Here is a 15,698-nt window from a genome sequence, read left to right as displayed (position 1 = left end):
TGCAGTTCTTTTAGATAGTTTTTCACCTTCATTGGCATCAGAATGATCAAAATAAAGATTGATTTAAAAAGATTCAGGGATTTTGCCCATAAGTAAGGTTATCAATAGTGCACATTGCAGTCATCTGCTTTTTCCCAGTACTTCAGTTTTGCAGTTTCATCCTTGTTAATATCATGGATTACATGTCTTCCATTCAAGCATTTGTTTCCTTTTATTTTGGATTTTGTTACTGGAATGTTTTTCAGGTACTAATTTTTAATCTCACCTATTTGTTGGTACAGATACAACACCCCCAAAGAAAAGAATCACAGATTTGACAAAGGATTTTTATTCTGCTAATTTTGTACCTGGTGCACTTGTGCGTTTCCACTATGATGTGCCAGAAGGTTTGGTTGTCCTGCCTCCCCCTTGGAAACTTGCCTGCATTATAGTAGTGTTCATTTCGCCATCATTTGGCAACTCACTTTCTTACTTTTTTAGGATATGATATGGTTGTCTTTCAATTTTTCCAAGAGCATTCATACTTTCCTCCAATGCATGAATATAATATTTCTTATTCTAGCTAGCTCTCTAAGCTACTATCTTCTCTTGTAACTATAATGTGATCTTTGTTTAGTTTATGGAGAGAAATATATAATATGACACAATAATAGTCAATTGATGTCCTATAACATTAAACAACGTGTAATGCAGGAAAATAACATGTAATATAGAAAGTACAGTGCTATTGTAAAGGTTTTTTCCATCTTGATCTAGTATTACTCAAGTACAATTAGTTGCATTATTACTGGTCTTGTGGTTTAACAGATTGTTTATTGTTTCCTTTTCCAAGAAAAAATGTACATTCTATTCAAGACGAATTGAAAATACAATCCTCAGGTGCTGTTGTGCATGCAATATATGACTAGTTTTTTGTGGCCTACAGGACTGGGACCACTACGAGTATCTTTTTCATAACCTGGCCCAAGTCCTTAAATATTTAATTGAATTTCGATCAAAATATGTTGCCATAAATTGACATATTACAGATCAATAGCCAAATAAAATCAAGAGTCTAAAAGGTTACAAGACCTTGAGGAAAGCAGATGTTCCTCAGTAAATTACTAAATTCCTATGAGACAAGCAAACCTTCAGCCAAGTGCAAAGTATCCTTAGATAGTGAATCGGAAAAACTGTTCAGTTCTCTCTATATATGAGTAAAACTAATCGTCTGAAAAAGACCAGAGATATCCTTCATATGTAATTCCAACTGTAAAAGTACTATGGACATGTATTTCATTCATCCATTTGATAGTCATAGTTGAGTCTTCAAATACCTGTAATTGCATAATATTTTTCTCTAAAGCACACTTCATTAGAAAGAATAATGCTCTAAATTGACCTTGATTATTGGTCCCAATACCCAGATTTGCCTTACTAGTGAAATAGTGATCCTCAACAGTAAATAACATGAAGCCCAGACTGCAAAAGTATTTTGGACCCTAGTAAGCTCTATCAAAGAAGAGCTTCATGCATAATCCTTGTTCATTATCACATGACTAGGTTTTGGCTTTATACTAGGTTTATAAGAAGAAGAGATTGTAGATAAACTTTGAAAGTGGGAACTAGGACATCCTCAAAAAGCATAACATTCTTGGCCAAACAGATTCCCCAGGTGATCAAATAAGGAAGTGTTTTATATTCCTTTAGTTCCCTTCTAATAAAGTACTCTGAAAGCAATCTGCTAGCATTGCATTATCCCACAAATGCAGAAGTGAGATCTGATGTTCAACCCTTTTCCATACTTGTCTTGAGTAAGGTCATTCTAAAAGTAAATACAAGGAAGTTTCTTCATTACTTCTACAGAGGATTGCAAATGCTTGTACCTTTTGTATTTCTTTTTTCAAGTCTTATCCCAAATTAAAACTTTTTGTCGAGAACAAGCCAAAGGAACAAAGTGCACTTTGGAGGGGCTTTAATGTTCCATAACTTCTTCCACTGTCAACAGATTTCTTGAACCTAAGGAGTTTTGTAGTGTTCTTAGGGATTTTTGCACCTTAGGGTTTTAAGAGCATAAGAAAATAACACACCAATATCACAGTACCTTTGATCCAATTCTACATAAAAACAGGGAATACATGATAATAAACAGGTGATTAGTTGTTTTAGTAATTCCAACTGTTCACAATAGTTTACAGCTTCCCAGATTCACTTTCAGAAACTGTTGCAGTACTCAGAATTAAGTATAACTCCTTTCACAAGTATCTACAGTACTAATTAACAACTACTAGCTTACAAATTCCTTCCTGTGACTGTTCTATAGGTGCTGCTTGTTATAGCTTCCTTGCTGCCTGTATTGATCAGGGTTACCTTGCTGGCCGCTGTTTTGAATATGCCTGTGATGAGGGCTGTTACCCACCAAAAATGGGTGACCACTACGAGAAATTTTTCTCTTATTCATCTCTTCCAGCCGACAGCCAGCAGCCCCTGAGAGCCACTTTGTAGCCGATGCAATGTGCCATTCATATCTCCGCCATCTGCATCTGTCATATGTTTCTTTGCCCATGTGTCAAGAGCACATGTTGGAAGGTGCGCTTCTGATCAAAAGGCACTTTATTCATTATGCAATCAGGTGTTTATGTTTGTCTGCATTTGGGCATTTTGGCATGGATTATGGGGTGTCTTGGAAGAAGAAAGGAACTTAGTCATAGTCTTGTTCCCTCACCTTAAATGGGGGGTTAATTTTTTATCCTAGTTCAGTGGGACCTCCCCTAATGGCCTATGGATTTAGGAAGGGGCACTACTTGGGAAGCAATGATTCAGATAGTGTAGCTACATGTATCCCTATTCCATACTTACCACTTACCATCTTACATTATAAGCCCCTATTCCACCTCCCTTCTTCAGGTCATCTGACCATTGGTTCATTGGAATTTGGCATATACACATCCTAATACCTTGGGTAGGGCCTAGAAATGCACTCTGGGAGGTTGATGCAGCTAAAAGAAAAGGAAAGAGCATATGATGACTACAGAAAAACAAAAGAAAATCAAAATGCAAAGGATGGTTGGGACTTACAAATTAGCACGTGGGCAAAAGCCAAGCATGAGCTCTACCTCTATCATATGGCCATCACCCGGTTCCTGGGCCAATGTTGCCCTATATCATAGAAGACAAGGAACCCTTGCATGTCCCAACCCCTGATGGGCAGTGCACTGCTCCATACATCATACAAAGCAAGCTCTCATTCTTTGAGCTATGAGCAGTAATACAAGGCAAATTCAAGAAAGAGTAAAAGGCAATATAGAGGGGTGGAAAAACAAAGGCCGAGGTAAATCATACATCCACGATCGTTTGATCCTCACATCTATACATCTAGGATGAGGTATTCCATCACAGTTCGTCCCTTTGACCATTACACTTGGCCATGGAGTTCCTTCTCCTTCGTTCCATCATTATTCACATGACACCTGTCAATTGAAGAGTGGACTGACTATATGTCACTTCCCTTCGGGGGTTGGGAACACCTAATAAGGTTGTCTATTAGCCAATCCTACCTAGGGAGGTAACACCATTACGTGACTAAGACCCCAATTTTGGAAGAGAAGCCACATATGAAGTGTTATTATGCCCATTTCTTTCAAGCTTGGTTCACTTAGATGCACTAATGATTAATGTACCTGATGATGAAAGTTGTAGCACTGGATATTGTGTGTAATTGGTAGGTGGTTCCATCTATAGGTTTGGGCAACTTAATTGGGGTCCAGGTCCTCTAGAGGGAGATATTGACACCCACAGGTGATGTGTTGAGAGCCATGAAACTCCAGACAATTATAGAGTATCATTCATAGCCATGGGCACCTTTAGCACCCACAACTTTCGCACTTTGCTCTATATTATTCATGGGATGATGCACTTGCACTAGTTTGCCCGTAACCGACTTAGCATATATATATGGTGTGGCAATTGATCTAGGGCCCAGAGGAGGTTTGTCTCGTTCCTTGAGACATGGGAGGGTAGCACCAACTTTAGTGCCCTCAAAGTTGGAGTAGAGACAAATTTTACCACTTGGAGGCCCATGAGGCCTAGTTTTGTGCCCCAAACCCACAGTAGGGGCCACAGGATTATTTACACCGAGATAGAGGTGCCAACCCCTAGGAGGTCTTCTACACTTATCATGGTACCAAAAGGCCTCAACGTCAGCCCTAAGGAAGCCAATGCAAGCATGACGTTAACATTTCGGCTAGCATTTGTGGTGATAAAGTTAATTTTATAAAAGCTATTGGGTCGGCTTGTGACCTAGGCCTTTTCTTGCACATTATTTTATTACTAGAGGGGCTTGTTGGCTAAAATAGGACATGCTAGAGCACATATATATTAGAGAGACCTCATTTGATCTCTCATCATCATCACACTTGGAATTTCAGCCTCATAGAGGAACTCACACTTGCTCTTTTGTGGATTATATTGGATCTTGGATGCATTTTGACATTTGGAGCTTATTGTCGGACATTTCTTGGCGATATTCTTTGAATAATGGAAGGAATTCTTGCATGTTGTCTTGTAAGTGCTATTTATTATTGAATATCTATTTCTATATGTCTAATGTATGGAATTATTGATTCTAGGTCATGGTAAAATTGTGCCCTAATTTGTTGAAAATTAATTGAATTATTATCTAGATGAATATTGCATAAATTACTCATGCATAACATGTATTGAATAGTCCTAGTGGTGAACTCATTGTAGCTCTCCTATAAAATTCCATTTTTCATTGAGTGGGTAAATGCTTGAAATTTGCTTGCTAGGGCATTACATTTCAACTTCCTTGAAAACAAGTTTAGTCAATCTAAATCATCCTTGACTCCATATGCCCAAAAGACGAGGAACTAGTCCAATTTGTTAGTGATCAATCTCATATTTTATCCATCTTTTCTCTCTTAAATTCGATCCTTTCAAGGCTAGGGCAAGAAACTAGGGCTTACGACGAAATTCGAGGAAAGAGGGCTTTTGGTGGTTGGAGAGCGTAAACATCAAGTCGGTAGGGTTTGCCACAAAACCTATCAATTTGGTAGGCATTCACTTCAATTTTATCCATAAATTCTCTTGCTCTAGGTGTTTGCCTCAGTGTTGTGAACATCGCGATGTTTTCAAAAAATCGTGATTTTTTCGAGCTCTCGATTTAATCACCGATTTTTTGGGCGATTTTTTTATTTTCAAATAGTTGCGAAAAAATCGTGAGTCGATGGGAAAAAATCGTGGGGGTCCGAAACAATGCGCTTTTAAAGCGAATTTTTGGTTTTTATTTGTCATTTTTTGCAGACAACGGGCTTGTTTGAGAGTTGAGGAGGAGAAGGTGACTACTAGGGTAGAGGAGGAGAAAAATGAAAGATTTTAGCATCGCAAACAAGACAAATTCGTGTTTGGACCAAATTTCTTCGGCAACGCGTGGTTTCCAGGTATGGGCACCAAATTTGGTCATTTTGTTTTGTTTTTTTTCTTATTTTTGCTTGGGTTTTTATAATCCATTGATTATCAATGATTTTTGAGGGGATTTGATTATTGTTGTTGTTGTTGTTGTTTTTTTTTTTTTTTTTTTGTTTATTTCTTCTTTTTTGTCGCATAGAGTAGAGAGGGTTCATTTTGGTCAAAAATGCAAAAGCTTGATTGTTAGATTTATTGGTTTAATTTCTTCTTGTGCTCTATTTTTTTGCATCATTTTTGTTTGGGTTTGAATGTGCATTTTTTCTATTATTGTTGCATTGAGTTGAGGTTTTTTTTGTGGGTCAAAACTTCAATGTGTTATATTATGTAGTAATTTTTATTTTTTATTTTTTTAACTTGCAATTCTTCTTGTGCCCTAGGTTCAACTTCAAACTTCATCTTGCATTAAAACTCAAGAGTTCAACCAAGTTACAAACATGCCAAGGAAATTGGACCCTCTGTGGAAATTTGGTGAACTTGATGGAGGGTTTGACAGAGCAAACTTGTCTTGCAAGTTGTGTGGGCATCATATGACAGGGGGGGTTTATAAATTGAAATCCGGAAATCATCCCAAGAGCCCTCAGATCATTGGAAGAATTAGAGCAAGCCAAACTGTCCAAGTAAGATTTGAGGAATCTACTAGCAGGGAATAGAGTGTTAGGAGGTGAATATGATAATGACACTAGTTTTACTTCAGCATCAGTATCTACAACCAACCCTGTAGCTATCTCATCATATTTTGTTTCTAGAACCACGACTGCCTCACAACCATCTATCTCTTCAATGATTAAAAAAAAGGAGAAAGTAAAAGCTGACAAGTTGTTGGGCAAGTTTCTTCTTTGGAGTGATATTCCTTTCAGCGTTGCAAGGAATGATCCATTTTTCTAGCCTGATGTTGATGCTATTGCAATTGTTGGCCCAGAGTACAAAGTCCCTTCTTATGATGACTTTAGAGGCCGCATTATTCAAGATGAAAAGGTTGACTGCATCAAAAGATTGGAGGAGTTTAGGGCATCATGGGCGCACACAGGATGCATTGTGATATCAGATGGTTGGACCGATCAAAAGGGGAGAAGCCTTATAAACTTCTTAGTTAATTGTCCCAAGGGTACAATGTTTATGAAATTTGTTGATGCATCTGCACATATCAAAGATGCAAAATTATTATGTGATTTGCTGGATGTGTTTATTTCAGAGGTGGGTCTAGAACATGTTGCCCAAGTCATAACGGACAATGCTGCAAATTATGTTGCTACTGGCAAGATGCTTATGGAAAGACATCATACTTTATTTTGGACACCTTGTGCTGCATATTGCATTGATTTGATGTTGGAGGACATAGGAAAAATTCCTTTTGTCAATGATATTGTTGACTCATAAAAAAAAATTACAAAATTTATATATAATCATGCATTTGTGTTTCATTTGATGAGAAAAGTCACCAACAACAAGGAGTTGGTGTGCCTTGCCATTAGACGGTTTGCCACCAGTTTCATATCTCTTCAATCCCTCTTGAATTCTATGTGGGAGGTGAAGAGAATGTTTCTTTTAGATGAGTGGCGTGCTTTGGCATTTAGCCGCAAAGCAGAGGGAGAGGCCATATGCAGATTAGTTTCATACCAAGAAAGCTTCTGGGCGGAAGTGCAAGAGGTGTGCAACATTACTGAACCTTTGGTAAAGGTTATTCGATTAGTTGATGGTGACCAGCCCACGATGGGCTACTTGTATGAGGCCATGCACAAGGCCAAGGAATCCATTCAGACCTACTATGATGATAAGGGAGATGAAGGGTTTCAGAAACAACTCCTTCTATGGGAAGTGATTGATGAACGATGGAACAACACACTCCATCATCTGATTCATGCTGCAGGGATCTACTTGAACCCCACATTTTCTTACCCCTATGGGTTCTTATTTGATGCTGAGGTCATGGATGGATTCTTCACCTATGTTAAGAGGATGGTGCCATCTCCAGCAGAACAGGAAGAAATATCCAAAGAAATGGAGATATACAGGATGGCAGGTGGCACCTTTAGCTTTGATATGGCTGTGGTTGATAGGAAGACTAAAATGCCAGGGATTTTTTAGTTCGTTTCAAATTTCATTGTCTCTTCAAGTTCATAACTTCATACTTTGCTTCAACTTTCAAATTTCATTTTTTTCTTATGTTTAGCTTATTTGTAATTTTGTTGTAGATGCATGGTGGAGAAGCTATGGTGCCAGAGTACCCCATTTGCGAAAGCTTGCCATTCGAATCCGCAACCAAACATGTAGCTCCTCAGGATGCGAGCGCAACTGGAGTGTATTTGAAAAAATGCACATCAAGAAGCGCAATAGGTTAAACTTAAAACTTAAAACTTAAAATATTCCAAATTTCCAATTAATTTTTTGAACTCATTAAATAATATTTTTTTTATAATTATTATTTTATGACCTTTGTACCGGTTAGAGTCCCAGCGACTTAATGACATGGTCTACATCTACTACAATCTTTGATTGTGGGTGAGGCAACTTGAGAGGACACCTGATATGGACGCCATCTCTTTGGATGGGATTGACACCACTGCTGCATGGAGGGTTGAGGCCGAGAGGCCTCTCATGGATTCTACCGATGATTGGTTAGAGAAAGAGGTAGTGGAAGGCGTAGAGGGGGCGGAGGAGGAGGAGGAGCAACAGGAGGAGGAGGTGACACCACCTACCCAGGCTACCCCTGTCACCAGTAGAGGACCTGGTCTACCTCCTGTAGCTCCTAGTTCTTCAGCTTCTAGAGCACAACAGAGTCCACTGCCAACTCCATCGACATCTACATCTAGAGGGAAAGCTCTTGCATTTTCTCGCAAGAGGGGCAGAGGAAATCAATGGTATTAGTTATTTGGTTCATTGCATTGTATATGACATTATGACTCATGATATGGGATACATTATTATATTTTTTGTTGATATTTTGAGGCTGAGTTGGAACTCAGGAGTCAGGACTTACTATTCAGGACATGATTCACTGTTATGTGTGATGTAGCACTAGAAATGATATTACACATCTTATATATTAGTTTTTTTATCATATTTATGTGTTAATATCTTTATTTTATGTTGTAGATGCTTTAGATATTAAAAAAATTGAAAAAAAATGATCTTTTTGTACGTTCCAATTTTTTCCCTATTTTTACTGGGTTTTTCCTGATTTTTACGATTTTTTCCCCTCGCTGATTTAATCCCAATCGCGATGTTCGCAACATTGGAACTTTGCCTCAAGAGGGAAAACCTAGTTTTTCTTCTCTCAACTTAAGGACTTTCTTGACGGCTTCTTAACCCTTGGCTTAGCAAATATACATCGCAAGAATCCTTTTCTCCTTGCCTTGACCTTGAGTTACTCCAACACTCGTCAAATCAGTCAAATCCTTTGTCTTGTGCGTCCATTTCTATATATCTTCATAGAAAGCAATTGCTTCCTTGTGAAGCCTTGAACCAAAATGTGTCTTTCTTGAAGACCTCCTAGCGATATCATTTCATACTTTAAACTTAGAATACCTATTATAAGTATTCTCTTTCCTACTGAAACTCCTGCCATTGGTGAAAGTTTGTAAATAGCAGGGGGATTTGGCTATGGTGATAGTGGGTCACTACCCCATTGTTGCTAATATGTCTAGTTTATACCCTATAGGGTTTCCCTCTCCAAGGTTTGCTAGATTTTGTGGCAACAGGGTCCACAACTAACACAGATGAAGCTTATGATCTCTGGTTAGACTCTTGTTGCTAGAGTGTGTTGAACTCGACCCATTTTACCATAGGAGAACAATGAACAAAGTGTTGCTTTCCTAGATCAGATCCTCAAGAGATCTTGTTGCCAAATTTTACTCTTTCGCCATGTGATTTAGATTGGTTGCATGCCTTGGGCGTTTATTCCTTTGGTTGTTTTTTATAGATAAGGCACGACTGATCAAAGAGAGGGTTTGGTGCCCTAACTGGCTTTAGGCCGAAACTTTAAGACATAGTGGGCCTTCTGCTTAATTGAATCAAGGATGTACTTGACCTAAAATAGCCCTAGTAACCCTTGTAGTCACAGAGGGAACGTCACTGTCTTGCACCAGTTCTTTGGTGTCCATGAAATTTCCACAGAGATGATCTTCGCTGTTTTTGGAACCAACTTTGGTGACAACATAATAACTTCCTTTCCCTTTGAACATAACTTGTTAACCAGAAAGATCGCCTTTGCTCCCTTTGAAACAAAACTCGGTGATCATAGAAAGTCTCCTTTGCTTTCCAAACTAGATAAGAAATGTCTTAGATTGATTTGCCAAAACAAATGAGAGAAGAAGGGAAGATTAGCTAGGGTGGGATAATCGCCACCGAAACTAATCAAAAGAGATGGGGGTGTTAAAATCTTCAGAGCCTCAAGCTCACAAAAGCAAAAATAATCTAATCCGCCATGATGATGAAATGATTTCTTCTCTCTTTTATTTATAGATTACTTATGGGGTATGTTCTCCTTATTTTACTGTGAGGGGTTACAAGTTTCCCTCGACTCGGCCCCAATTCTAGCTTCCTTCACAAGATTTGTCCCAATTACCCCAAATTTACCCAATGCTGCCCAAAACATTGGATAGGCTATTTCGTCCTCCCTTGGGCAATTAATTAATACGGAACATTTCAAATTTGTAAAGATGAATATACAATTTTGGTAGTATAAAAGCCTCTAGTTTTGTTATAAGACCATGCAATTTCATCATCTTCATCTAAATGTCTTACATGTGCCATTTTGAACTCAGTTAAATATCCATCCTAACATTGAGCCCAATTGCCTTCTAAAGCCCAAGGCTTGAGCTTATTGCCAACCTTGGTCCCAAACTGAGGTAAGTAAAGGATTATTAAATTTGTTCATGTGCATTTTCCTTATTCCCACAGATGGAGGATTAAATCTTCTAGGGGAAAAATACCTTCACCACATCCTATAATTGCTTTAGTGCCTACTTTGATGTGAAATCTTGAACCTACTTTCCAAGCAAGGAAATGACCTATGACTAGAAAGGATAATGTCAAAGCTTTCCACTGATTGGATACATTATGAATATGTAATGATCCTAAGCAAGAATGTAAGTGATATACAAAGCATGCAAACAATCTAGTAATCAGAAAAACAAAATATACATTAAGTACCCATGGAAACACTGGAAATAGAGAACTGCTGAGCCATTTTATTACTTCTTCAGGAGAAAAATACAATAGTAAAATAGAATGGTGCACCTGGGCTTGTCTCAATGGATAAGCTTTACAAAACCCAGGTGAGAAAATGCCAAACTGGAGGCTGCTACAACTGCTGCACCAAACTGAACTGCGCTGCCCTAGGAAACTGCTTTGTCTGCTGACTTTGAAGGGCTAGAATCACTACTTCCCATGCTCATAAAATTATGAGTTTCAGCTCCTTGCTTCTTGGCCTAAACTCAGAAAACCCCACGAAGGAATTGGCCAAATGTTGACCTCAGAATTTTGACCCAAAATCCCCTTAGCTCTTCTAGGTGTTGGCTGAGTTGGGACCCTTGTTTGACCCCTTAGATTTGCCCAGAAAATTCTATAAAATCAAGAGTGTGATCCTTGCCCAAAACCCAGAAAGAAAGGGTTTCCCTTGGTTCCAACCTTCAAAAATTGACCTTTCATAGCTTGGCACTCCAATTTCGAATTTTGTTGTTGTGGTTGATTCTGTCAATCTCTGCTCTCCCAACTCCAACAATTCTCCTCAAATGGCCCTCCAAGTGATCTGCTACTTCTCCCGGCTAGCTCCAACTTTACAATTCATTCCTCCAACTCCCACGCGAGCCTAGTGGTGGCTCTCTGCGCAGGCCCCAGGTAACTGTAAATCGAACTATTGGGATGCTGGCTTTGTTGGCCCCAAAACTCACAAGAAAGGTTGGACCTTTGTTGCTCTCCCAATTCTCTAACTCTCCCGGCAAATGCTTGATCACTGATAGCTCTAAACTCCCCCTGCGTATTCTCCAACTAGCCAGAAATATGCACTCCCTGTTGTGGCTGAATGGTAGTTTTGTACACACTCGCGAAACTCCTGAAATACTTATGGAACTGCTTCTCTAGGGTGGGCACGGATGGTCCCCTGAAGTAGAGGTTGAATCTCCCGCTTGAGAAATTCGTGGTTAAACAACGGGTTGACTTAGCTAAACAACAGAGCGAATAGTCAAGTAATTTTGATTGCAAGGTGTAAGAATGAATCCAAAATGAGAGCTGCTCCCTCCTTATAACTCCTTGGGCCTCCCTAGCCTCATGTGGGCCCCTCTGTCCACCTATTTGACTTCCCTTCAAGCTATTCGAATGGCCTGGTTGACCACTACGTATCAACGACCCATAGCATTACACCCCTTTTTTCACAAGAGGGATAGCGCTTGATCGATGTGTTCGTGCCGTCCAGCTTTTATCATCAACCCGATTGTCATGTTATAAGTAAACCCATTCTGCATGTATATGATGTAAATAATCTTAGTAGATCTGTGTCATGTATGTAATTGCCTAGGTAAATCTATTTTTCTGGTGACGATCTACATTCCGGGAGGTTTTTTGTCTCACCGATCCATTCTTGGATGGTCGGAAGAGTTTTCCTTCAGCCTTACTCCAAAGCTGGAATGAATTTTGTCACCGGGATCTTAGGTGAGTTCTAGTTTTATAGATCGAGTCTATGTAAAAGTGATTTGGGAATAATCCTAACTATTTGGTTATGTTATATTACAAATTGCTTAGTCTGCTGGATTATATTTGTGTAGCAGAAATGGGTAGTCTGTGAGGGTCTATTTCAGATGGGTTTCCCCCTTGTGATGTAAAAAATATGAAAATGATGATGTAAAGTGTCTTGAGGGTTGGAAAAATAATTTATTCCCTTATAGGTTAATTAATTAAATTTTTTGGCCAAAAATTAATTAAAATCCTAAGCCAGAAATTTAATTAATTATAGGTCCTAGGTAAATTTAAATTTTCCAAAGGAAAAATTTGTGGGTCCTTAAAATTCAAATCTTAAAAGGTCCCAGGACTGAGGTAAATTAATTATTTTGCTAAATTTTAAGCCTTTGGTCCATGGGGTTTAAGTCAAAGTCAATTTTTTGAGGACATTAACTCAAAATTTTTATTTTTGAGTTAATTAAAATGCATTTAATTGAAAATTCGAATTTCCTCAAGAATTTAAAATTTCGACTTATGAGATTAAAAGAAATTTTAATCCTCATCAACGGTCGAGATTGCTTTGACGAGGATCACCCGAACTAGCCATTGCAGGATTTATCTTTAAATAGGAGTTCATTTGTCAGTCAAGATCATCCGATCTTTGGATCGTGTACTAAGCTCTCAAGCTCTCTTGTATACTTTTTTTGAATTAATGCAAAAGTCCTTGGGGTTTCAACGTGCTGTAGTGTTTCTCTCCATGAATTTATGGTAACATTGTTTTAATTTTTGCTTAATATTACGTGAAAACTATCAATCAATAGCTCTCTTAGAATAATCTGAAGACAGGTATCTTATTCAATTTGTTGGATCTAGGGTAACATTTTTTATTTTGATTGAAGTAGCAGGTATCTCTATTTCTTAAGAATTTTATTGTTGTTCTATTTCTCTACTTGATTTGATGGTTGATCTAGTGTTTGCTGTAGATCTCTCAGGTTCTCATTGAGCGTTTGGGGATAGTTGTCGGTTGGACCAGCCAACTCTCAACACATATTTTCTGAAGAGCCTACTTCATATAAGCCTCAGGATTTATCTAACAATAATCTTTTTTTTGCAAGGTGTTTTTTCGCTAGTACCTCTAAAATTTCAAAATCTTTTAAATATTTTGTAGAAATTTTGATAGATCTGGCTATTAAGAGCCTTAGATTATCAGATCTGGGAGCGGAGTTGGATTCATACTCTTCAGATCTGATAGATCTATAAATTATTTGTATAGATCTGTAAATTATTTGTATAGATCTGTTATTTACTTGTGTAGATCTGATTTTTTTGTAACATAATTTTGAATTTTAGCACGGGTTTTTGAGATTTTTTCTATTTTTGTACATATTGGCTATTGGGTTTTTCTCTTTTTACTTGTGCAGGAATAGATTTGAGAAATCAACCACGAAAATCTTCAAATTTTAGCTAGATCTAGACCCTGGAGGGCAAGATCTCGGCCCAAAGATTGTTTGCAAGAATAGATCTGAGAAATAAACCAAGTAAATCTTCAGATTTGAGAATTTTTCAAGCATATCTGGGGGTTTTGAGACGGATCTAGGCCCTGGAGGGCAATATCTTATCCCAAATCCTTTTACAAGGCCAACCATTAAAGATGTTGCAATAAATTTGAAGATCTGAAGCAAAATAATTTTTTTCAGATCAAGGGTTTCAAGTTTTGGGGCTCCTAAGCCCAGATCTACCTTTTCCTAGCCCAATGCTAGTTCTATTGGCCTAGTGCTAGCTTTCATTGGCTGTAGATTCCGCTTGCTCCATTTGTGATTTGAATATTTGATTTTTTGAAGCTAATCATTGGTGTGTTTTGCAGAATATTTGGTAAAAATTTGTGTTTCAGGTATTGAAATTTTTTTGGCAACTTGGGCAAGTAATCTTCAAAGCCTAGGACCTAAGGGTTTGATCTTTAAACCATCTTTTTCCTCACTGTTTGCTATAAAAGTCATATACCTTTCTAATATTTTGAAAAACACATCTAAATGGTTTGAAATTAACTAAAAAATTGCTAAATACATTAATAAGTCATTTATTTTTGATGTGTATCAAGAATTTGGCCTAGATCTACATTTTGGGTCACTGTTATCTCTGAATAATTCTGTTTCTGAAGTTTGAAATATAACAGTGGAAAAATTTCATGTGGGTTAGCCTAAAATCAGTCCCTAAATTGTCTAATACATTAAGGAATTAATTTCTTGAGTTGGGCATTCATCATTAGGCGTATTTCATGTTTTAATTGTTGGTTGTAATAAGTATATCAAATCTGATATAATTCTGGAACTCACATCACAACAGGCTGAAAATTTTTGATAATTCATGTGGGCAAGTTTGGAAAAATTTCGGTAAATTTTTGGCATAAAGATACCATTGATAACTTACTGTTTTCATTGTCATATTGCTATTGTCATAAAGTTTTTCTTACTGTTGTCCTAAAAATTAATTTCTGAAAATTAAGTACTCTATCATGGAATTGTGATAAAATGCATATCCTTTGTTTCATAAACTGAGTATTTTTTTTGAACATCTGCTGACATTGATATCGAATTGCAAAGTTGTTTTTGTTCTCTTTGAGCTAAATCGTATAAAAAATATTTGAAATAAGCTGGTGTTTTAACTATAGTATCTTCAAGAGTTTATTTTCTAAGTCTTCATCTAAAAAAAGGCGAGCATTTCATTTGGGTAATTGAGGGCTTTTGCGGCATAAGTGTTTTCCCATTCTCGCGTCTAACTTCATCTCATCTTACGGAGCATTTGCATATAAGTTAACTTTGTATAAATAAATTTACTTCCAAGCATAAGCTTGGTTGATAGACAGATAGATCTCCATCCGTCTTCTCTTGAGAACCCTGTTTTAATAGTACTTAAAACGGTGACCTTGCAGTCGTCAGAGCCACACTTCTTTGTAGCGCCGGAGGCACCAGGTATGTTAGAATTTTAGGAGAGGTATCGTTAATTACACCTTAGTGTGCTTCTCCTGATATTCTCTCTGCCAATTACCACGAAATCAGGCTCAACATAGAAAGGATTGAAGGGTTCACATTTAAATAGGCATTGAACTAAAATCAACCAAGATTCTTGCATCTCACATTAGTTTTAGGATCTCCTTTTCATATAAAATAGTCATTCATCTAAGCAGAAGTTGCTAATCGATTACTTGGTCTTAATTTTCCTAGCAAGATCGTTGACTCTATAAGGCACTGGTATCAATCGTTTAAAATATAATCAAATCCTATAAGTCTTGCTAAATCTTAATCAAGTACTTGATTGCTTCACTATGTCTTTCAACTGGTTGGTTCCCAACTAGTTCTTCATTCCACTTTTCCATAGGGTCTACCCCCCTTAGCCTGCTGTAGGGAGACAACTTAAACGGAGAGATTAGGGATCAAGGTGACAACCCTCGATCTGAGTCGTTGTCGCGGTGCCTAGACATTCTATGCGACATGTTTTGGCACCGTTGCCGGGGATATTTTATTCTCGCCGCTTCAACGACATTTTATCTTCATTCTCCTCATATCATCTTTATCATTTTT

The 15,698-nt window shown here is 37.7% G+C and overlaps 1 protein-coding gene across 7 annotated transcripts in view; it reads left to right on the top strand.

Annotated features, from left to right (window-relative positions):
- PUX1 (plant UBX domain-containing protein 1) overlaps nucleotides 1-15,698 on the top strand; it is a 408,013-nt gene that overhangs the window by 245,849 nt on the left and 146,466 nt on the right. For all 7 annotated transcript variants that reach the window (XM_089425156.1, XM_089425151.1, XM_089425150.1 and 4 more), the window contains one exon: nucleotides 282-386. In XM_089425156.1, coding sequence (XP_089281282.1) covers nucleotides 282-386 — 105 coding nt within the window. The remainder of the gene's footprint in view (nucleotides 1-281; nucleotides 387-15,698) is intronic.

Source organism: Pinus tabuliformis, chromosome 6, assembly GCF_031772625.1.
Source record: "Pinus tabuliformis cultivar Carrire ecotype Pingquan chromosome 6, CPIR1, whole genome shotgun sequence".
NCBI lineage: Eukaryota > Viridiplantae > Streptophyta > Pinopsida > Pinales > Pinaceae > Pinus > Pinus tabuliformis.
Note: the sequence above shows the minus strand (reverse complement) of the source record. Positions and strands in the feature narration are given on the sequence as shown.